The sequence below is a fragment of the Encephalitozoon hellem genome, chromosome V, assembly GCF_000277815.2.
Source record: "Encephalitozoon hellem ATCC 50504 chromosome V, complete sequence".
Taxonomy (NCBI): Eukaryota; Fungi; Microsporidia; family Unikaryonidae; genus Encephalitozoon; species Encephalitozoon hellem.
In genome coordinates, this window is record NC_018472.1 from 93,804 (window position 1) to 114,604 (window position 20,801).

The window sequence follows — 20,801 nt, forward strand, 5'->3', positions numbered from 1 at the left end:
TAAAATGAAAATCCACCTTTGGGGTAAGAACAAGATTTTTAGATGAGTAGAAAAGACGCAGAAGAGACTCTGATGGGTTCTCTTGCAGAGAAGATTATTGATGCTGAAAAAATAGTTGCAAGAAGTGAGCTGGCCGACAAGCAGGCTGGGGTTTTCGAGGGAAAAGAAAAGAGCAACGAAGAGAATGGATTGAGATACAAGAAGTTACAAACGATATTGGGGGAGGGGACATTCAAAAAGGTGTACAAGGCCATTGACCAGGAGGAGGGGAAGGAGGTCGCATGGAACGAGATCAAGATTGGCGAAAATGGGCAGGACGGCAAGGAAAGAACGCTGTTTTCGAATGAAATAGGGCTTCTGAAGTCAATTTCGCACCCCAACATCCTTCGGATTCTTGACTATTGGTTTACATCTGATAGCTTTATATTCATCACGGAACTGATGAGCGGGGGAACGCTCCGGCAGTACATTGCAGAGATAGGAGATCTAAATGTCAAGCTTATAAAGAAGTGGGGAAGAAGCATTCTTGAGGGGCTTGTGTATTTGCACGGGCAAAGTCCTCCGATAATCCATCGGGACATCAAGTGTGAAAACATCTTTGTGAATGCAGCACTTGGAGAAGTGAAGATTGGGGATCTTGGCGTGGCAAAGGAGAGGAGGATGAAGAGATACACGGTTGTTGGGACGCCGCAGTTTATGGCGAGAGAGATGTTTGAAGGGGAAGGATACTGCGAGAAGATTGATGTGTATGCATTTGGAATGTGCCTAATTGAGATGGCTACAGGAGCATATCCATATAAAGAATGCACCACGGCGGCTGAGGTTTACAAGGCGATTATACAAGGGGTTCCACCTGTTGCCCTGAACTCGATCAAAGACATATGTCTTAGGAATCTGATTATGAACTGCCTAGTTTCTGAAAAGGATAGGCTGGGGAGTGCTGAGTGCCTCAAGCATCACTTTTTCGACAGCAACAATACCTGCAATGGAGAATGTATTCCTGCAGAATGCATGTCTGGGGTTCCCTTGACTGCGCCTGCCAACGACATGGAGATAAGCTTTCTGTCATTCAAAGACAATGTGATTACGTTCCAGCTTTTCTTCATGAGCATGGCAAGGTTCATCAAGTTTGACTATAATCTGGAGGCCGACACGGTTGAGGACGTGACGAATGAGATGCTGGAGGAGGAGGTTGTGTCTGAGGATCAAAGAGACACGCTTCTGAGGCTTCTATCCCGAGGGATTGAAAAGGCCAAGGAGAGGATTATGGAAGTGGAGAGCAGGGGGGCTGAAGAGGTGATGAGGAAGTTGTGCATGGACGGGGAGAAAGGTAAGGCCGATGGGCCTAGAAACGACTTCAACAAAATAACGGACAGGAATCTAAGTATGGAGGAGGTTGAGTCGATGTTAGAGATAGACGTGAAGGCAGGCGGCGGTGAGGTGAGCACCTCGCAAGGCACACTCCGCTCTGGAGGGAGCGAGAGCCAAAGAGTTGGAACGGAAGCACCTCATTCGCCTCTAGTTAGTTCTGTGGAATTACCATCTGGAGATGGGGTCATAGAGGAGCAAAGAAGGATCACAGGTGGAAAGTGCCCAGACGAATCTGAGTGTCCAAACAGAAAGTATGACGAGGATGTTTCCATTGAAGAATTTGTGGCAGATGTTTCAGCGGCAACAAAAAGATCGTCTGAGACAGCGACCAATTGGATAAAGACGTTCAAGTCGAACGACATTGACAGTGTGTTTGAGTTGAAGATCCTTGTGGATGAGGACTGGGACAAGCTCGGGCTTACTGTTTTTTCGAGTAGGGCAATGAAGAACATGCTGTATGGGCTTGACAAGATTCCTCTAAAGGAAAAGCAGCTTCCTACGAACACTTCTATCAAGGATTACGAGGGAAGAGTGGAGATCAAGGAATTCCTCCGTGAGATTGGTGTGATGGTGGGGAAAGAGAAGTGTGTGTCTATATGGGAAAGCAAGCTTCTTGCACAGGACATCAGAACTGTTGAGGAGCTCAGGTCGTTGCATCAAGATGACTGGGACAGACTAGGGTTGTCTGTATACTCGTGCAGAGTGATCAAAAATGTTATTTACAAAAAGGGAAGGATAGTGTTTTGCTAAACCTAGACATTAGCCTTCGTGAATATTAAAGGATGAATACGTCTTGTTTTCAAGTTTCTTGTGGTCTGTGGAGTGTACAGTCTTGGAGTATTGTAGGAGGCGGTGTGTGCCGCGAGGCTAAAATGCAGAAGGAATAACCCATGGAAAAGATGGATAAGGAGTATGATATCATCCAGATTCCAAAGGGGATTAGGCGTGAAGATCTACCGGAAAAAATGGAGGTTGGCAAGCCCTTTGAAGTCAACGGATGCTTGTATGTATGTGAGAAGAGGAATGGAATGGAAATGAAGGTATGCTCTCAAGAGAAGGGCAAGACCAGTGTGCCTGCCATGAGCAAGAGCTTCTATGTGGTGAGAAGGGTGTGAAGATGTCAAACGCATTTCATAAATGATTTAAAAGTTTATATAGGTGGGAAAGGGAATAAACAATAATGAAAAGCGAGATTGTGAGCTTGTTCGAGGAGGATAAGGACCGAGCAAAGAGGCTATCAAGAAAGACCGAGGTTGGAGATGAGTTCATATACTACGACTTCTCAAAGACTCATATTACCGAGGAAATAATTGACGAGTATCTGGAAAAGATGAAGGACTATGGGAAGAAGATCGACGGGATGTTCAGGGGAGAGAAAATAAACTTTACTGAGGATCGAAAGGTTTTACATGTGGCACTAAGGGACAAGGATGTGTTGAAAATGATTGACGGGGCTGGGGATGCAAAGCTAGATGAGGATCGTAGGATGGTTTATGATGAGCTGGTGAAGATCAGGGGATTTGTTGAGGACTTCGATGGAGGAAAAATATGTGGTGTGACTGGGAAGAGGCTAGAGACCATTGTGAACATAGGAATAGGGGGAAGCGATCTTGGGCCCAGGATGGTGTGTGATGCCCTAAGCCATTATGGAAGGAAAGGGATAGAGACATACTTTATCTCGAATATAGATGCAACAGACACCATCAAGGTTTTCGAGAAGATTGATCCCGAGAAGACCCTGTTCATTGTGGTGAGCAAGACATTCACGACTCTTGAGACAATAAAGAATGCAGAGCTTGCCATGAAATTCCTAGAGAAAAGGCTGGGAAGGAGTAAGTCTGAGATTGCAAGCAAGCACTTTGTTGCAGTGAGCTCGAATGTTGAGGAGGTCAAAAAGCACAATATCTCAAGGGTGTTTTCTATGTGGGACTTTGTTGGAGGAAGATTCTCCTTGTGGTCTGCCGTGGGAATGTCTATAGCTCTTTATATAGGGTTTAATAACTTCATGAGGCTGCTTAAGGGGGCCTCTGCGGTGGATGAGGAGTTCAGGAAGAGCAGGGGAAGGTCGAATGTTGAGATGGTCCATGCTATTGTGGAGATATTCTACTCTGAAAACGGATACAACAACAAGTGCCTGGTTTCTTATGACCAGTACATGGAGAAGCTCTACCTGTATCTGCAGCAGGCAGAGATGGAAAGCAACGGAAAGCAGTCGTCGAGAAACGACACTGGGCTGATTATATGGGGTGGTCTTGGAACGAACACCCAGCACTCTTTCTTCCAGTTGCTGCACCAGGGGACAAGGAAGATACTGGTTGAGTTTGTCATGCCTCTTAGGCCACTACATGATGAGGAAGAGTACCACCGGATGGTTGTTTCGAACTGCCTAGCACAGAGCAGGGGCCTTATGGTTGGTAGGAAGGAGTCTACCCCTGAGAAGTCGTTTGAAGGAAACAAGCCAAGCATCACTGTCTGCTATTCAAGGCTTACACCCGAGACTCTTGGGGGGATGATAGCACACTACGAGCACAAGATATTCATTCAAGGGCTATACTGGGGAATCAACTCTTTTGACCAGCCTGGGGTTACCTTAGGGAAAAAGATAGCGACCGAGGTGTTTGAAACTCTTGAACGAAAAGAGGACGGAAAGTATGATGGGTCTACAAACGAGATGCTCCGTCTGATGAAGTGCTGCGGAAAGTGACATATGCATGTGCATGGACGGCCATGATTCGAATAAACACTTTCCTTGATTCCTATTCTTTTGCATCCATTGGACGAATTTTGAAGGGAGGACAAACCCCTGATGTTTTCATTCAAAGAAAGGATGGGGACATTTGCAAAGTGGCCTGAAAACTACGGTGTGGCAACGCCCGAAAAGCTTTCGATTGCAGGATTCATCTGTCTATCTACTGAAGAGGACAACCTGACTGTGGAGTGTGTATACTGCCACAAGACACTGGAGTGTTGGGAAAGGACGGACTTGCCGTCGAGAGAGCATTATTTGCACATGAGCAAATGCCCGCTCTTCAATGTGAACAGGATGGAGAGCAGAGTAAGTATGTTTGATGGGTGGGATGCCAAGGAAGCAAAGGCACTTGCAAGAATAGGGTTTGTTAAGTACAATATTGGGGATGCGGATTTTATTTTTTGCTATAAGTGCGGGTCTATTGATAAATCCCATCAGTGCAAGAGAAAGAGGGGATGTGTATATAATGTGGATAGAAGCGTCAGCATATTCTTTTACAACTTAATTGAGGGGGTCTATAATGAGGAGCTAACAGGATATATCGAGAACACTATGTACATTCCACAACAGTCGAAGGAGTTCTTGGAGGCGGTTGCAGCGGCCTCTGGCATGCCTGTCTTGAGGAGGATTGGGGATGTGATAGACGAGTATGTGAGCAGTGTGCTGGGGGATATGGAGATAGCTATGTCTAGTGACATTGAGAGAGTTACTGATGAGATTGCCAAAGAGATCCGGAAGAAGGGCCTGGGATAAAATATGGTATGGGATCCTGCCTTATTTGCGGCTGAGAAATTTGAGGTAAATTTTTTTTCAGGGCTACCCTTGCAGATGAAGGTAAGTGGCTTTGGGAAGACTAATTTTAGCTGAATATAGCATATCCGACGAATGGTACGCAGAAGATGTTTGAGATTGATAGGAAGTACGAAACAAGGTTGTATGACAAGAAGATAGGGGACCAGTTTGACGGTGGGATTCTTGGAGAGGAGTTTGAGGGAACGATCATGGAGATTACCGGGGGTGATGACTATCAGGGGTTTCCGATGGTTGACGGACACTTGACAAAGAAGAGGGTAAGGCCGCTGTTGTCGAAGGGAGATGCTGGATACAGGTGCAGGCGTAAGGGAGTAAGACGCCGCAAGAGTGTCCGAGGATCCATTGTTTCTGAGGAGATCTGTGTGTTGAACCTTATAATTCTGCGTCCTGGAGAGAAGGACATAGACGGCCTTACAAATGTTGTCAATGATGTGTCCCATCTTCCCAGAAAGGAGAGCAAGCTTAGGAAGATGTTTGCAGTTCCCGACGAGGAAAAGAACGTTGTGGGGTACATCAGGAATATATTTAAGGCTGAGTGTGAAGACCCAAAGAAGATACCCAAGATCCGGCACAATGGAAAGAGGATAAAGAAGGAGCAAGAGAGAAAGGAGAGCATCAAGAAGATAAAGTTGGAAAGAAAAAGAATTCTGGAGGAGGAAAGGAAAGCTTATCTCGAGAAGTATTTCAATAAAGCCTGATTTATTTTCCAGATTTATAAATTTTTCTCTGTAACTTGCGATGATGCTAGGTCCCATCCTCTACACCAGTTGGGCAAGCTTGCCACATACTCTATTCCGTTATATATGTACTTCCAAGCATGGAGGCAGATGTAGTGGCCCTTGGCGACAAAGGACCGGTTGCTCCTTCCCTTGCAATGCTTAACCACATACTCATACATCCTTCTGTCCCCAAGTCCATTTATGTCTGCATGACAGACATCATCTTGAGGTAGCGGAGGCTGCACACCATCACCATACATTACGTCATTTATGATCGGAAATCCAATACTCTGTAGATGTATTCTAATCTGATGTGTACGCCCCGTCACAGGCTTACACTCGACAAGTGAGTATCCATCTTTGTACTCCAGCCTTCTGAATAGCGTTAAGCATGCCTTTCCTTCGTCACTCACATGCCTGTTCTTACCTTCTGTGCACTTGATGCCTTTATCCACAACCACACTATCAGGAAACATTCCACAGACCTTTGCAATGTAGATCTTCACGGCATCTCGGATACTTTCCAGGCATTTCGAGTGGTTTCTTGTTGCAATTATCAGCACGCCAGACACAGGCATATCCAGCCTATTGATGCAGGCAACCTTCTGGTCTCCAAAAAGCGCTCTTGTGACAGAGTATTCTCTATAACCTCCTGTGGGGTGGCAGGGAATCCCAGACGGCTTGTTTACAACAACATAGTCTTCCTCTATCTTTATAACATCGATCTCCGGATGCGACGGCTCGTGGATATGAACAGTATGCTTTATTACGTCTCCGATCCTGAGCATCCTTGTAGGCTCTACAACTTCCTCGTTAACTGTTATCACGCCACACTCCAGTGCAGACAAAAAATAGTCTCTGGTCCTTGTCCTGAACTCTGAAGCAAGAACATCTATAACAGGCCTTCCGCACCACCGTCCCTTGACATTGGTTCTGTATGTGAAAAAATACTCGGCCTCTCCCTTCGGCATCCAAGGGCTCATCCCCAGATTAAAGTTCAGCAGAGGCGTGCTTGGAACAGATATATTTGGCTTGTGCTCCAGGGCCTCCTAATGAAGAACACAAACGAGCTGGAGCATCTGCAGATAACAGGAATGTCGATACTGTCTCTAGTGGTTTATTCATCTGGGTATAAGAAGACTATTCTCAACGACTTCCTGTTCTGTATAGTTCCTCAGTACTGTGCCATTATGTTCCCAGACAGCATATGGATTCTGTACATTTGTTTGGCTATGCTAATTAAATACCCAAAGATAAGAAGAGACCATGAATCCACTAGCGAAAAGACATCGGTCATAGATTATATGCGGTTCACGATCTCCGCCCTGGTTGTGATTGCGATATACGGCGTGGACTTCGTAATATTCGATAAAAGACTTGGAAAGTCTCACTACCTTGGAGTATCGATGATGGATATAGGTGTAGGGAGCTTCATATACAATAGCGGGGTGGTGAGATGCAGGAGCAGATTCCAAAAAAGGCATATCAAGTCCTATCTCGCCCTTATTCTTTTGGGATTTGTAAGGTTCTTTTTCATCAGATGGTTTGGTATCAATGTGAACCCAAAAGAATACGGAACACACTTAAACTTTTACTTCCTACTTGCAGCCGTAAATCTCATATGCTCGGCCATAAAGTGCAGGCATAACCTCCTTCTTGGGCTCTTGATAGTAACTGTGTATGAGGTCATCCTCAAGTTCTCTGGACTGATGTTTTTCATCTTTTCAGACGAAAGGAGAACATTCCTAGAAAAGAACAAGGAAGGGATTGTAGCAATTGTTCCGTATGTATCTATATTTCTGATGGCAACTGAGGTAGGAAAGATATGTCTTTCCCAAGAAAAGATAAGAAGAAAGGCATTGAGGGCTCTAGGCATGTCGGGCCTGTTTGGATGTCTCTATGTAGCATTCTGCCTCTCAAGTGAGGGATCCAGGAGGCTAGGGAATGGAGCATTTGTGTTTTGGGTGCTCACCCTCCACACCTTCCATTTGGGGATTTACATGCTCTTGGAGAGCATGATCGTTATGTACAGACCGCTAGTGGCCACGTTCTGCAGTTCGAACATGATGTTCGTTTTTCTGTTCTCAAACCTGATCGTGTTGCTTGGCAATGTCTTCTTCGATCTTCGGAGCTTCTCGCCCATGGCCGGACACCTGAACATGCTTTCTTACCTGATATCTGTGTTTTTGGTGCCGACTCTGTTGGCAAGCAGGTTTGACCTTCGGTGGATAGGACTAGGATACAGGTCTTAACAAAGAAATAAAGCCTTGGCTGATCCCTTTTGTTTCTATGAACAAAGAAAATTGTGGCAAGGGGATGGACCTTGAGAAGGAGAGACACGCCATAATGCTGGAGAACCTCTTCTATCTTCTTTGCGGAGTGGACACCACGCATATGAAGATAGGAGTGAAGGACAAGAGATATGCATTGGTAGCCGATCCCACATATCCTCCACAACTTGTTCTTCCATTTGAATCGCTAGCCATTAATGTGAGAGTTCTCAACAAGTTCATACTGAAGTCACAATACTCGTCAGACACGGTTAAGGAGATAGTAGCAGACCACTTTGAGCAAAGGGTCAGCAAGTATCTGAAGCACCTTATGAGCCTGAGAAGTAAGGTGTGGAGCATTGAGATGCTTATGGTGAGTCTAAGAAGTTCGATTGAGGAGTTTGATGAGATGAGGGAGATAGTAGACGATGTCAGAAACATGTCTGGCGTGAGGATATTGAACCTGCTTAAGAGAAGAAGAGACGGGACGGTCCGGTTTCTGGACATCTATGATGAGCTCATTGGCCCCTGTGTTCTAAGGATAAAGGCAGAGGTGGAAAGCTGGGTCACTGAGGGATTGATGCCCTGCAGTGAGTTTATGGTGAGGAAAAACGAGTGTCTGAGCGAGTTCACGGAATGTGCCTGGACACACCAATATACTATTGTTGAGGAGAATGTCCCGTACTTCCTGGCGGAACACAAAGAGATTATCTACAACTGTGGAAGAATCATCAACCTCGGGAGAAGGATCCAGGGGAAGAACATATTCCACGGATCCAGAAGAGAGTACAATCGCCTTGGGCTGACGGGGCTGAATGCATATCTAAGCATACAGTTTATGGAGTCGTTAAGAGGCGGGCTTGAAAAGGAGTTCGATGTGATGCATAGGTACCTACTAATGAACGAGTCTTCCCTATATCTAGATATATTTGAGGAGCTGGTGGACGAAATGTTTTTTCCCAGCGAAAGAACGGTTGCCAAGATGAATGCCATCAGAGAGTCAAAGCATGTGGAAGGTCTTTCGTTCATAAGATCTGATGTGTCGACCAACGAGTACATTCTACAGATTCTGAATGCTCAGATGCAGCCTTGCCAGAAAAGGCACTCCACAATGCTACAGCTGCTGAGTATCGAATACACGCCATCCATTTTGAGGAACTTCCTATCTCCGAGGACTGTATCTGAGCTCGAGATAGTCTTCAGGTTTTTGTTTACACTCACCAGCATATCATACTATATGAGCAGGCTCAAAAGGTTCTGGTTTGCAAGAATGGCGATGATGGTGGTTGATAGATTCAGATTTTCCATCCACTCGAGAATGAATCCAATAAAGGTGGAGAAGGACATGGACTATGTAAGGAATGCCTTGCTCACCAGTACAAAAAGATGGCTTCGCGACCTGTATCTGACAAGTGAGAAGGCGTACTATGCATGGAGTAGTTTTTTTGATCTTTGCTTTGACTTTCTGGATGTGGAGTGTAAGTCTGCACTGAGCTGGGAAGAGATGAAACCATTTGAAAATAAGCTCATTGAAAGTATAGCAAGCCTCAAAGACATATTAGAAGTCACGGAGCACAACGACCTGTTTATTCACTTCCTTGGCAGCATTGAGTGGATGAAGATGGCTAGTACCTTCATTTAATTTCCGGCCTCCTCGAGCTCTGGGTTTCAACTACTAAAACATGTGGAACTAATATCAGAGGTTTGCTCTTACTATGTAGAAGCTCTTTTACAGGTAGGTATCAGTACTGTTTCAGATTGTAGTGACTTTATATAGCTAGAAATAGATTGGTTAGTAAATAAACAATGGAGAGGAAATCCCTAGGGAAGCCATTTGAAAGAAGCCTAAGGACGGTGAACGGCCTTGACGATAAAGACTTCGAGGTATACAGAAGCAGCTTCTTCGACTATTATGACGATCTGATACGCAAGTACTTTGGGACCTTTGAGATATTCAAGCTGAGGCAAGGCAGATTTGCAAGAATGTTTTTTTCTCATGAAATGTTGAAGCTTTCTTCCAAGTACGAGTGGGTTGTCACTAGGCTCAGCTATGGAAAGGAGGGAGAGCTGATGGTCCCTAGGAATTTCTACATACTAACGGAGACTGTCTTAAGCCTCGATTGCAAGGTCGGAGGGATCTTCAGGGTCAGAAACTCAATCACAACAATCAAGGAGTGTGTGGAGACTATCAACATGTGTGTCAGAAGGAATCTCTCGTATGGAGAAGCTCGAAGGATTCTTGTCCGGGACTACAATGTTATTGACCTTACCACTGCATTCAAGGAAATCCTCAGAGAGTACTCTAGCACAATCATTCCGGAAAGTCTAATAGACACTATGTTCAAAATAGCAAAGGTTGAGAGCAGGGAGGACCAGATTATTCTCTGTCAGATGCTATTTATATCAATGCCAAAGACAAATAGACATGTCCTTGAGGCGATGATCTACTTTTTGTATGTTATACATGACATTGCAACGGACAAGGGAAAAAACCACAAGGACAACATGAACATGGAAGGGATTTCTACCATAATGATGCCGAATCTTGTGATCAAGCCTCACAACGAGCTGGATCTGGAGCAGGTCGGAGTTCTTGTAAATTTTATGAAGATGTTTTTTGGGAACTTTGCGGCGATCATTCAACTTGATCCAAACATTATGGAGCTTTGATAAACAGACTATTTGACTAATAAACTCGACCGAAAATATTTTTTCCATCCATTACAGCACATTTTCGGAAGGTTATAACCGGGAGATAGTCCCTGCTGAGATGGGGTTGCTTCCGCTCGACAAGAGGTTCAGGAGAATGAATCTGTTTGATGTGGGGAAGTGTATGATTGAGGGAGTGGAATACCTTGAGGAGATTCTCGAGTCCAACATCGACATTACAAAGGAGTATGAAAAAGATCTTTATGTACCACTTTTACTTCCAAGGTTAAAGACAGACGAATTCACCGAGGAGGATTACAGAAACAGCGTGACCATTGTTTGCCTGACGTCTTTGGGTGTGAGCTCAGTGAATAGGTTCTTACTGCGTTTCTTCAGGGGCTTTACTCTTAAGGGTACAAACACTGGGGTTGAGATTGTGTTCAATTCAAGGCAGGATGCTACGGAATGTTTGCGCCTAAGCAATAGGGACTTCTCCTTTCTTCGCCCTGCCGAGTACATAGAGCTTCCAGGTGCCTCGGAAGCAAGAAATGAAGGGAGTAAGTACTGCAAAGATGTTCCGTGCGACAGAAACAAGATTATACTGGGCCCGTTGGATGTAAGCCCACCGATTCTTAGAGATGCTCTTGACGAAATATCGCCTTTGCAAAGCTTCAGGACATGTGGCAATCCCCTGTACTTTGTCTTTACATTCAGGAACCCGGAGTTTTGCGAGCCCTTTATCAGGGCTACAAGTCATATATTTATGTCAGACATAGGCAAGCCTCTGACCTCTGCAAGAGCTTACGAAGGGTGTACGATTCTGAACCTTGGGAAGAACATTCCTCACCTTGCTCCAAGAAGAATGGCGGGACCCATTGCTCTCAGCAGGGAAAGAACCAGGATAGTGACTGTCCTGAATGTGATAGGGCCTTGGGATACAGATGTGTCCAAGGCTGTAGAGGGAATCAAGAAGATGTGTTCTAAGTATGGAGGTGTGAAGGACGTGATGGTGCCTGGGAACAGTCTTGGTGCAGCCAGACAGCCTGGAAGTTCTCGAATCTTTGTAGAATGCAGAGATCTAGAAACATCAGAGAGGGTTCGTGACGAGCTTGGAGGGCTTGTTTACGAGGGCCGGATTGTTGCGACCGGTTATTATCCGGAGCTGAACTATGCTGCCGGAGAATATGAATGACGTGAGTATTGATAGAACAAAAGACACTTGAAAGAATCCAAACAAACCAAGATGGGGGAGAACAAGATCCCACTGCACCTGATGCTAGTCACATATCTGTTCTATCTTATTGTTGTTCTGCTGGGCCATGCCAGAGATACATTTGGAAAACTGTTTTTTCCGAGGATGTACAAAAGATATAAGCTGGACAATGGAAAAGTGCCACTGTATGGTAGTTTCGAGAGCTTCTTCAGCCGCAGGATATTCCGAAGAGGCCGGGACTGCTGCGAACGGCCTATTGCTGGTGTTCCCGGAAGATATGTCACGGTTCTAGAGAGGATATCTGAGGACTACAACGAGACCTTTCGATTTACAGGAAGAAAGCTAAGGCTACTTAATCTTGGATCATACAACTATCTTGGATTCAGCAGCAACGAGGGCCCAATTGTGGAGAAGGTTGTGGATGTGGTGCGGCAGTATCCTCTTGTGATGACGGCGCCAACCAGAGAGGTGGGTTGCTACGGCATAATCAGAGAGCTGGAAGAGGAAATGGCATCTTTCCTATACCAGGAGGATTGTATGGTGTTTTCGATTGGATATGGCACAAACTCTTCAAACATACCTGTGATATGCGAAGAAGAAACACTTATCTTGTCTGACGAGCTCAACCATGCGTCGCTGATAACGGGAGCAAAGATAAGCAAGGGGGTTATAAGGGTGTTTGAGCACAACAACATGGAGGATCTAGAGAGCAAGCTGGTCTTCAATATCTCGCAGGGGCAGCCTTTGACACACAGAGCATGGAAGAAGATCATTGTGATTGTGGAGGGAATTTATTCGATGGAAGGGACGGTTGCAAACATGAAAAGGCTGGTTGAGCTGAAGAAGAAGTACAAGTTCTACATATTTGTGGATGAGGCACACTCTATAGGAGCGCTGGGTGCCACTGGACGGGGCGTCTGCGAGCACACAGGAGTAGACTTCAAGGAAATCGACATCTTCATGGGAACGTTTACAAAATCCTTTGGAGGAATGGGAGGATATATAGCGGGGTCGAAGAAGCTAATAACATGGCTGAGGTTCTACAGCGACCTTTCTCTTTATGGAGACCAGATACCTCCGTTTGTATGCTCGCAGATATTGGAGAGTCTAAGGTGTATAAAGTTTACGGAGCTCGGGAGGCTGAGGATCGAAAAGCTTAGGTCGAACACTGTCCTCATGAGGCAGAGCCTTGTGAATGCAGGCTTTTTTGTGCTTGGAGATGAGTTTTCTCCGGTCATCCCCATTCTCGTTGTTTGCCCTGGGAAGCTAGCTGAGTTTTCGAGGCTATGCATGGATGAAGGAATCGGAGTTGTTGTTGTTGGGTATCCTGCAACGCCTATACTGACGAGCAGGGTCAGACTGTGCATTTCTGCGTCCCACAGCACCGAGGATATAATGAAGGCCTTTGAGGTGATTGACAGGGTTGGAGAAAGGCTTGGGATGAAGATTTGTAGATGAGGGGTAGGAATAAAGCATAGGAATGGGGGTCCCATGGATAGTGAGGTGTATGGAATAGACTTGAACCCGAAGAGGAACATGCTAATACATGGGGGAGGAGATGACAAATGCATTGTAACTGATCTGGAAACGGGAGATATCATCAGCGTGGTGGAGGACTTCGATGACTCTGTAATATTCTGCAAGTTCATAGACGAGGAAAGATTTATTGTTGCCTCTCTGGACGGAACGATATCTCTGATGACTCTGGAGGGAGAGATCAACAATGTTTCTGTGAACGAGGATATTTCCCGGATAAAGATAAACGGAGACAAACTTGTTGTGGGGACTGTCGGAGGAAATGTGCACCTGTTTACTCTTGATCTGTGTATTCAGAATGTCTGCATTGGACAGTATAACGAGATACAGGACATATGCTATGAAGATGGCAAGGTTTACACTCTCAGTGAGACCAACTTCGTGATATTTGATGCCAAGAGCCACCAGAAGCTTATGGATGTTCATGTGAGAGGCGGGTCTGCCATGGACAAGATACCTTCAAGTGATGTTGTCTGCCTGGGACTGGAAGGATGCATTGTGGTGAGAAAGAACGCCCATCTCCTGAGCAGAATTAGTGTTGAGGGGACTCCCGAGTGTGTTCTGTACATGAACAACTACTTTATTGTTGGTGGAGACTTCGACCATATACTTCTTATAAACATGCCTATGGGGATGCGTACGTTCAAGATACCGATTGGGGCAGAGAAGATACTGAGCATAAAAGGAGACGGAGAAAATAGGATTGTGTTTAGCACATGCAATGGAATTGTCGGATGTGGTGACATAAGAGACGAGAAGAGCTTCAAGCTTGTTGAAGGGGGTGTGGGATGTATCTTTGATCTGTGCTTCAAGGACAGCATGGTGTATATTGGGGGAGAGCATGGATTTAATGCCCTTGACATGAGGAGTATTGAAGAGCTTAAGGTGGAGTAGCGAAGAAAATAAACATTTTATTCCTTCTTAGGTGTTGGTAAGCAAGCCTATCCAAACAGTCTTGAGAACGATTCTCTCGATACCAGCTTGTCTGAGTTGAACATGTCCAGCATTACTGCTATGTCTTCATCTGAAATGTTCATCTCAAGCTTAGATATCGCCTTCTTGAGTGTTTGGGGCGAGATGCAGTCTTCTCCGGAGGAAAAGAAGTCGAAGACCCCATCGATTTCTACCTCGCATGATGCAAATCTTATGTCGTTGTATTCGATTCTGTCACCTACCTTTTTTCTTCCCAAGGGCTGCTTGAGTATACTGAGGCAGTATCCCCTGTACTCCTCATAGCTAAGAAATCCTTTTTTCCCAATGTCAAACGCCTGCGGGTCGTTTTGAAGGCTGTCTCCCTCCATTGAAGTATGGGCACTGCAGCCATTCTCCCCAAATAGTTAGGACGCTTTTATGGATGAAAAAGTGATAAGAAGCGGAGATCATCGCACTGTAGATGATGGAAGCACGGACGGCGCCGGCATGATTCCCTCCACCCAGGAGCAGCTAGACGCCATTGCCGAGGCTTGTCTTAAAACGCCCACTACTATCAAAAGAGAAGGATACGAGCTGCTCCCTGAAGATATAGAGAGAACAAAGGATGGGTTTATGCTCAACGACAAGATAATCAACGTATATTTCGAACTTCTTGCCAAGCATTCAAACGCCAGCGTGTATGTCTTCTCTACATTCTTCTATGCAGCCCTGAGCAGAAGAGGCATTCCTTGGGTGCAGAGATGGACCTCACGGATAAACATATTTGAGAGCAGGTTGGTGTACATACCTGTGCACGTTCCAGGCCACTGGATACTTATAGTTTTTGACGTCAGAAGGAGAGTGCTTGAGCACTACGACTCCATGGGGAGTGTGTACACCGAGGTAGTTCTTAGGATACTCAGATACATAAAAGACGAATGGAGCAGAATATACAGGAAAGAACCTTTCTTGTCTGTCGACATCAAGAAAAAAATACCTTTACAGAGAAACGGAAGGGATTGTGGGGTGTTTGTATGCATGTTTGGAAGATACAGACTTTGCGGGAGTCGTGAGTGGCTTTCCTCTGACGGGATCCCGAGATTCAGGAAATTGATGCTGCACGAAATAGTGTCTGGGCAGATTCTATACGAGGTGTTCCACCAGTTTTCACAGGTGGAGTCTAATCCAAAGGAAGGCAGAAGTGTTGGGATTACAGACAAGAAACCCCTAGCCCTTGGAACTCATGAAGAAGTCACCAAAGAAGAAGGAAGCTGAAGATAGAGAGGAGATCACTGAAGAGCAAAGAGAAAAGAACGATCTTGCCAGGGATCTCAGAAGAGAAATGTGCGAGAAGACACTCAGGTTCATTGAAAAGAGCGTTATCGACGAGATAAGAGAGCTCGCAAGATATGCACCATACGAAGATATAAAGGAGTTTGTGAATCCCTGGACAGCAAGTGAAGTCCATGGCATCCTGAATGACATATCTGCAATCAAAGCAGCCATTGATGACCAGTAATAAACAATTGTATCTGACTCAAGTGAAGATGGTAGAATCAAAAGGATAGGTCTTTATTTCATACATCATAGCTGGGATGAATGTGGATTTTCCCATCGGTGATGAACAGAACACCCTCTTTGCCTATGAGGAAGGACAGTACGTTTTCAGCCTTGTTCTGCTCTTCAATCAAGGCCTTCTCACTCTCTATGGATGATTCGTTTTCAAAAAGAAATGCCTCGATCAGCTCATGTCTTTCCATAGGCTCCCGTGTTTTTATGAGGTATATGAAGGAGTTGGTTATTCTTATGTAATCCTTGCTATTTATCATGAATCCAGGTTCGTCTCCCGTCCCAGGGACTATTTCTATATCTTCGCCCTTGACCTCAACAACACTGCTCTTCACCAGTCTGTGTGCTTCTTCCACGTACTCCTTCGTCACAAGCTCACTACCGTGTACCTTTGCAAGTGCCTCACTGAGCCGGATAAGGCTCTCTAGGTGTCTGACAGTCATCATATAGTTGTTACTGTGAATAAGGCTGTCCTGTCTTATGCTTATATACTTCTTGATGAGCATCTCCTTTGCTTCCTCAGTCATCCTGGGCGTTCTCTTTCTTGCATACCGCAAATACAGCTTGACCTGCTCTCTTGTGAAGTAGCTTGAAAGCACCCCAGAATCAGCAACCGATGCGTGGCTGTTGAGGACATGCGTTGCAACATTCCTATCGTTTTCCACATTTGCATCGTCGATAAGAACGAAATATAGGTCAAACCTTGACATAACAGGCGCACTGAGGTTTATGTTCTGCCTCAATGTCTTTTTCCTATCGTACCTTCCCTTTATGGGATTCGCTGCTGCTAGAATACTGCTTCTGGCATTAAGGGTTGCATTCACTCCAGCCTTGGATATGGTTATTGTCTGCTGCTCCATTGCCTCGTGGATGCTCACTTGGTCTTTAATATTCATCTTGTCGAACTCGTCGATACAGCATACGCCGGTGTCGCTCAGCATCAATGCCCCTGCTTCAATGGTAAATTCTCCAGTCTCTCCGTCCTTTATCACACTAGCCGTGAGGCCTGCCGCACTACTGCTCTTGCCAGACGTGTAAACGCTTCTTGGGAGAAATGCACTTGCCTGCTTCAGAAACTGTGACTTCGCAGTTCCGGGATCGCCAACAAGCAGAACATTTATATCTCCCCGCAGGCTGGTTCCTCCCTCTGCTTTCTTTCCAACCCCTCCAACAAGTAGCAGTAGTATGGCATTCTTAATTGAGTAGTGCCCGTGTATCGATGGAAACATACTTTGGCTTAGCTTGTAATAGAGGTCGGGCGTCGATCTCATTTCGCTTATGATCCCAAGCTCCTCGTTTGTAAATTCGTCGTCTTCAACAACGCTACAGTCGGCATGGATGCACATAAAGCTCAACTTGTAGTTAAGATCCTTTATGTTTATGTTCCTCTTCTTCTTGATCTCGTCCAGCTCCCCACTCTGCATGGGGACAGTCTTGCTTTGAGGCATCATCAGCTGTACCACATCAGGAACAACTATGGGATATCCCGTCATCACAACCTTATCCCCAGCCCTTATCTTTTCCACCAAATCATTCCTGACAATCACATCCATGCTTCTTGGAAGGGACCCCGGAGGAATCTCTTCTGTGTTTTCTTGGATGTGTATCTTCTGCCAGTTCAGAAACTTGCTCTTGTCAATATCAAGCTTCCATAGCCTTCTGTTTGTGCACAGGTGGTTGGGGCACACCAGGGGCTCTGTATACTTGAACTCCTGGAAAACATCGCCAACAACAGAGCTACACACCTTGCATACAAAAGTTCCTTTGGAGAGCTCCGGCCTAACTTGAGTGGTTCTTGTAACCGTCCCGCTGAAGCTTAAAAGCTGTCCGAGTTTGTCGCTCTTCAGCTCCCTGATCTTATACACTACATGGCTGTTGTGGAATGACGTGCATTCAAGTGCCTTCGAAAACTCCCTCATTGTGTAAAGCGCAGTGCTTCTGTTAATCTTGTCGATGTTCTGTGAAAAGTTCCGAATTATGTCGGCATACAATTCTGCAGAGTATGCATTGATGTCCTGAAGATCAATCAGCAGCACCGCCTCGTTCCTATATATCGCCTGCTCAGCCTCCACCCTGATCTTGGGCGTACTATCCAGAAATTCCAGGAACCTTTCATGAACCTCCTCTGTCATTTTAGGATAAAAATTTTCTTCTATCCAAGTATCCAAGGCCTACTGCACATCCTTCATTGCTCAACAGCTATAACCCTCCTAGCAAGTTTATTGGGGGCAATCCTCCCAACGTTGGCTCCAAGAAGAACAAATATGTAGACAAAGGTATATATGAACAAAGACGCAAATCTGAGGCATACCTTCGGGGAGATATAGGATACAGGAATAAACATCGGGGCATGGAAGAGAATAAACACAGAGATCGCAAAGTTTATGAGTGCTATGCCTAGAAACCTTCTATTCCTCTTTATGTTTTCCATTCAGGGTGTCCTCAGATTCCAATATCATATGCCTCTTGGGAATCTAGTGCATGCCATGCTCCTTGTAGAATTCGGAAGAGTATCCAAGTCTGTAGTCTCCGACGCACAGGAACCCGCCCTGCTCGTCGAATTGATCGAACGGGAGGCTTATTGTGCCACTTGATGTGTCAGACGACACAAGCTCTGGGCATTCCACCTTCAAGACAGTGTTTTTTGGCTTTGCAACAAAGTATATTGTTTCCTCGGCCCTCCAGAACTTAAAGTAAAATGGGCATGCAGCAACACATCTTGGCTCAAACCTATATACAAACCCCTCTCCAAAAATGACGTACTCCTGATCATACCTTCTGTCTGGATATATCCTATAGACAGATCCCTTCTCTTCCACACGCTCGTTCCTCTCGCTGTACACCTCGTACCTCCTAATCTCCTCCTCCCCAAACAGTTCTTCTAGCTTGAGAAATAGAAACGTTCCGTCAAAGTATTCTCTAATGGTAAACGGGGGATGCACCTCGTATATCTCTGATTTCAGTACCTTTTCTCTTGTGACCTCGATATCCTGGAATTCCCTGTATGACAGTATTCCCTGCCTCTTCTTGGACACGTAAGTCTGTATGTAATTCACAGTCATGAGGCTTGGGCTTCCTGTATGGATGTAAAGGTTGTCGAACACCGCTTGGCAGCCAAGGCATACAGGTATATTGTACTTTTCTCCTGGGAGAATCCTGGTTGTTTTTCGGTGTATTATTTGGACGAAGGTACACTCTGGAGGGCTACTTGGAAGAAAGATTGTTCCTTCATACAGCCTAAGCATCTGGATATGGGTTAAAGAATCTCTAGACCTATGGTGTTTTGCCGCCGACAAAAGGTAGGAATGGAATGGAATCTCTAATGCCTGGCTGTGTGGGTGTCCTGCAATTTTTTCGTTCTTGGGAAACACCCCAAATGAAAGCGAACTTTGGGCACATAACTCCTGTGCCACTGAACATGGAGCTGATAGACACGTCTCTCAATAAGACCCAAAGAAAGACGCCGACGGTTGTCCATCCCCAGTACAACATCATTAAGATAAGGATGTTTTACATGAGGAAGGTGAAGCATGCTGGAAACGAGTTTGCATCGAGGCTTGGAACGATTCTTACTGACTTCCCGAGGATTGAGGACATCCATCCATTTTATGCAGACTTGATCAATGTTCTATATGACAGGGACCACTACAAGCTTGCTCTTGGGCACGTGAATGCAGCAAGGAATGGGATTGAAAAGGTCTCGAAGGAGTTTATGAAGCTCCTGAAGTTTGCAGACAGTCTTTACAGATGCAAACAGCTGAAGAGGGCTGCACTTGGGAGGATGGCATCTGGAGTGAAAAGGCTCGGAAAGACGCTGGAGTATCTGGAAGAGGTTAGGATGCACATGAGTAGACTGCCGTCGATAGATCTGTCTGGAAGAACTCTTCTTGTATGTGGATTTCCAAATGTTGGGAAGAGCTCATTTGTCAAGAAGGTGTCGAGAGCAGACGTCGAGGTTCAGCCCTATCCATTTACAACAAAAAGCCTTTATGTGGGGCACTTTGACTACAAGTATCTGAAATGGCAGGTGATTGATACTCCAGGGATTCTTGACCAGCCTCTTGAGAACAGAAACACCATTGAGATGCTCAGCATAACTGCGCTTGCACATATAAAGGCTGTTGTCTTGTACTTCATTGACCTGAGTGAGACGTGCGGATACTCTATTGAGGAGCAGATAGATCTATTTAACACACTGAATCCTCTCCTCAACTCGACCATGGTTATTGTGCTAAGCAAGAGCGACATTATGAAGCTGTCTGAGGTAGAGAACAAGGAGATGATCACGAAGTTTCTGGAAGGAAAGAAGTACATGGAGATGAGTTGCGAAAGGGAGGAGAACATAGACACAGTCAAAGGAATGGCGTGCGATCTCTTACTTGACGAGAGGTTTGAGAAGAAGATCAACAGCGACAAACTTTGCGAGCACATCAATAGAATCACCATAATCAGGCCGAGGGAAGTGAGGGAGAAGGCCGAGGCATTTATCTGCTCGAGGGAGATAACGGAGATTGAGAATGAACAGGAAAGGTATCTTGTTCCCGAGGAGTATAAGTACGACATTGTTCCTGAGATCATTGACGGCAAGAATGTGGCTGATTTCTTTGACCCCGAGATTGAGAAGAGGCTCTCAGAGATTGAGAAGGAAGAAGAGGATATGCTCCCGATGTACGACAAGACATACGATGTCCTGTCCCCGGAGGAAAGGGCCATAAAGAAGGAAGTTGCCATTGGGATAGAAAGAAGGAGGATTATCAACAGGCTCAATGAGAAGAAGAAGATCCCGGACTCGTGGAAACTTAGATCAAAGAGCGGCGGGGGAGAGGTAGCTGTCCAGGTGAAAAAGGAAAGCAAGATCCAGGTTGTGCAGCCTCCCAAGCACCTAAAGAAGAAGAAGGCCAGGTTTGACGACAAGAACTACTACGACAGGAAGCCGAAGCACCTCTACAGAGGCCGCAGGTGATCCGTATTACATTAAAAGGTACTTAATGACGCAATTA

The 20,801-nt window shown here is 45.4% G+C and overlaps 19 protein-coding genes across 19 annotated transcripts; 14 read left to right on the plus strand and 5 right to left on the minus strand.

Annotated features, from left to right (window-relative positions):
- Window positions 1–42: 42 nt before the first annotated feature.
- EHEL_050710 (putative serine/threonine kinase) lies at window positions 43–2,121 on the plus strand (the record flags this gene model as incomplete). Its single annotated transcript, XM_003887213.1, has 1 exon — window positions 43–2,121. The coding sequence occupies one exon, from the start codon at window positions 43–45 to the stop codon at window positions 2,119–2,121; it is 2,079 nt and encodes a 692-aa protein (XP_003887262.1).
- A 140-nt stretch (window positions 2,122–2,261) lies between these two features.
- On the plus strand, window positions 2,262–2,486 carry EHEL_050720 (uncharacterized protein; the record flags this gene model as incomplete). The annotated part of the gene is made up of 1 exon (XM_003887214.1): window positions 2,262–2,486. One exon carries the CDS (start codon window positions 2,262–2,264, stop codon window positions 2,484–2,486), a length of 225 nt encoding a protein of 74 aa, XP_003887263.1.
- Window positions 2,487–2,551: 65 nt separating this feature from the next.
- Window positions 2,552–4,075, plus strand: EHEL_050730 (glucose-6-phosphate isomerase; the record flags this gene model as incomplete). Its single annotated transcript, XM_003887215.1, has 1 exon — window positions 2,552–4,075. The coding sequence occupies one exon, from the start codon at window positions 2,552–2,554 to the stop codon at window positions 4,073–4,075; it is 1,524 nt and encodes a 507-aa protein (XP_003887264.1).
- Window positions 4,076–4,177: 102 nt separating this feature from the next.
- Window positions 4,178–4,873, plus strand: EHEL_050740 (uncharacterized protein; the record flags this gene model as incomplete). The annotated part of the gene is made up of 1 exon (XM_003887216.1): window positions 4,178–4,873. The coding sequence occupies one exon, from the start codon at window positions 4,178–4,180 to the stop codon at window positions 4,871–4,873; it is 696 nt and encodes a 231-aa protein (XP_003887265.1).
- A 75-nt stretch (window positions 4,874–4,948) lies between these two features.
- On the plus strand, window positions 4,949–5,631 carry EHEL_050750 (ribosomal protein S6e; the record flags this gene model as incomplete). Its single annotated transcript, XM_003887217.1, has 2 exons — window positions 4,949–4,954; window positions 4,984–5,631. The coding sequence occupies 2 exons, from the start codon at window positions 4,949–4,951 to the stop codon at window positions 5,629–5,631; spliced, it is 654 nt and encodes a 217-aa protein (XP_003887266.1).
- A 14-nt stretch (window positions 5,632–5,645) lies between these two features.
- Window positions 5,646–6,623, minus strand: EHEL_050760 (putative pseudouridine synthase; the record flags this gene model as incomplete). The annotated part of the gene is made up of 1 exon (XM_003887218.1): window positions 5,646–6,623. One exon carries the CDS (start codon window positions 6,621–6,623, stop codon window positions 5,646–5,648), a length of 978 nt encoding a protein of 325 aa, XP_003887267.1.
- Window positions 6,624–6,704: 81 nt separating this feature from the next.
- EHEL_050770 (uncharacterized protein) lies at window positions 6,705–7,904 on the plus strand (the record flags this gene model as incomplete). Its single annotated transcript, XM_003887219.1, has 1 exon — window positions 6,705–7,904. One exon carries the CDS (start codon window positions 6,705–6,707, stop codon window positions 7,902–7,904), a length of 1,200 nt encoding a protein of 399 aa, XP_003887268.1.
- Window positions 7,905–7,941: 37 nt separating this feature from the next.
- On the plus strand, window positions 7,942–9,564 carry EHEL_050780 (uncharacterized protein; the record flags this gene model as incomplete). Its single annotated transcript, XM_003887220.1, has 1 exon — window positions 7,942–9,564. One exon carries the CDS (start codon window positions 7,942–7,944, stop codon window positions 9,562–9,564), a length of 1,623 nt encoding a protein of 540 aa, XP_003887269.1.
- A 164-nt stretch (window positions 9,565–9,728) lies between these two features.
- Window positions 9,729–10,592, plus strand: EHEL_050790 (RhoGAP domain-containing protein; the record flags this gene model as incomplete). Its single annotated transcript, XM_003887221.1, has 1 exon — window positions 9,729–10,592. One exon carries the CDS (start codon window positions 9,729–9,731, stop codon window positions 10,590–10,592), a length of 864 nt encoding a protein of 287 aa, XP_003887270.1.
- Window positions 10,593–10,692: 100 nt separating this feature from the next.
- EHEL_050800 (uncharacterized protein) lies at window positions 10,693–11,763 on the plus strand (the record flags this gene model as incomplete). Its single annotated transcript, XM_003887222.2, has 1 exon — window positions 10,693–11,763. The coding sequence occupies one exon, from the start codon at window positions 10,693–10,695 to the stop codon at window positions 11,761–11,763; it is 1,071 nt and encodes a 356-aa protein (XP_003887271.2).
- A 51-nt stretch (window positions 11,764–11,814) lies between these two features.
- On the plus strand, window positions 11,815–13,242 carry EHEL_050810 (serine palmitoyltransferase; the record flags this gene model as incomplete). Its single annotated transcript, XM_003887223.1, has 1 exon — window positions 11,815–13,242. One exon carries the CDS (start codon window positions 11,815–11,817, stop codon window positions 13,240–13,242), a length of 1,428 nt encoding a protein of 475 aa, XP_003887272.1.
- A 33-nt stretch (window positions 13,243–13,275) lies between these two features.
- On the plus strand, window positions 13,276–14,214 carry EHEL_050820 (uncharacterized protein; the record flags this gene model as incomplete). Its single annotated transcript, XM_003887224.1, has 1 exon — window positions 13,276–14,214. The coding sequence occupies one exon, from the start codon at window positions 13,276–13,278 to the stop codon at window positions 14,212–14,214; it is 939 nt and encodes a 312-aa protein (XP_003887273.1).
- A 47-nt stretch (window positions 14,215–14,261) lies between these two features.
- On the minus strand, window positions 14,262–14,621 carry EHEL_050830 (uncharacterized protein; the record flags this gene model as incomplete). The annotated part of the gene is made up of 1 exon (XM_003887225.1): window positions 14,262–14,621. The coding sequence occupies one exon, from the start codon at window positions 14,619–14,621 to the stop codon at window positions 14,262–14,264; it is 360 nt and encodes a 119-aa protein (XP_003887274.1).
- A 49-nt stretch (window positions 14,622–14,670) lies between these two features.
- EHEL_050840 (peptidase C48 domain-containing protein) lies at window positions 14,671–15,507 on the plus strand (the record flags this gene model as incomplete). The annotated part of the gene is made up of 1 exon (XM_003887226.1): window positions 14,671–15,507. The coding sequence occupies one exon, from the start codon at window positions 14,671–14,673 to the stop codon at window positions 15,505–15,507; it is 837 nt and encodes a 278-aa protein (XP_003887275.1).
- A 67-nt stretch (window positions 15,508–15,574) lies between these two features.
- On the plus strand, window positions 15,575–15,751 carry EHEL_050850 (uncharacterized protein; the record flags this gene model as incomplete). Its single annotated transcript, XM_003887227.2, has 1 exon — window positions 15,575–15,751. One exon carries the CDS (start codon window positions 15,575–15,577, stop codon window positions 15,749–15,751), a length of 177 nt encoding a protein of 58 aa, XP_003887276.2.
- A 58-nt stretch (window positions 15,752–15,809) lies between these two features.
- EHEL_050860 (minichromosome maintenance protein) lies at window positions 15,810–17,933 on the minus strand (the record flags this gene model as incomplete). Its single annotated transcript, XM_003887228.1, has 1 exon — window positions 15,810–17,933. The coding sequence occupies one exon, from the start codon at window positions 17,931–17,933 to the stop codon at window positions 15,810–15,812; it is 2,124 nt and encodes a 707-aa protein (XP_003887277.1).
- Window positions 17,934–17,986: 53 nt separating this feature from the next.
- On the minus strand, window positions 17,987–18,232 carry EHEL_050865 (uncharacterized protein; the record flags this gene model as incomplete). The annotated part of the gene is made up of 1 exon (XM_059743504.1): window positions 17,987–18,232. The coding sequence occupies one exon, from the start codon at window positions 18,230–18,232 to the stop codon at window positions 17,987–17,989; it is 246 nt and encodes an 81-aa protein (XP_059599487.1).
- Window positions 18,233–18,275: 43 nt separating this feature from the next.
- Window positions 18,276–19,046, minus strand: EHEL_050870 (uncharacterized protein; the record flags this gene model as incomplete). Its single annotated transcript, XM_003887229.1, has 1 exon — window positions 18,276–19,046. One exon carries the CDS (start codon window positions 19,044–19,046, stop codon window positions 18,276–18,278), a length of 771 nt encoding a protein of 256 aa, XP_003887278.1.
- A 131-nt stretch (window positions 19,047–19,177) lies between these two features.
- On the plus strand, window positions 19,178–20,764 carry EHEL_050880 (putative GTPase; the record flags this gene model as incomplete). Its single annotated transcript, XM_003887230.1, has 1 exon — window positions 19,178–20,764. The coding sequence occupies one exon, from the start codon at window positions 19,178–19,180 to the stop codon at window positions 20,762–20,764; it is 1,587 nt and encodes a 528-aa protein (XP_003887279.1).
- Window positions 20,765–20,801: the final 37 nt, after the last annotated feature.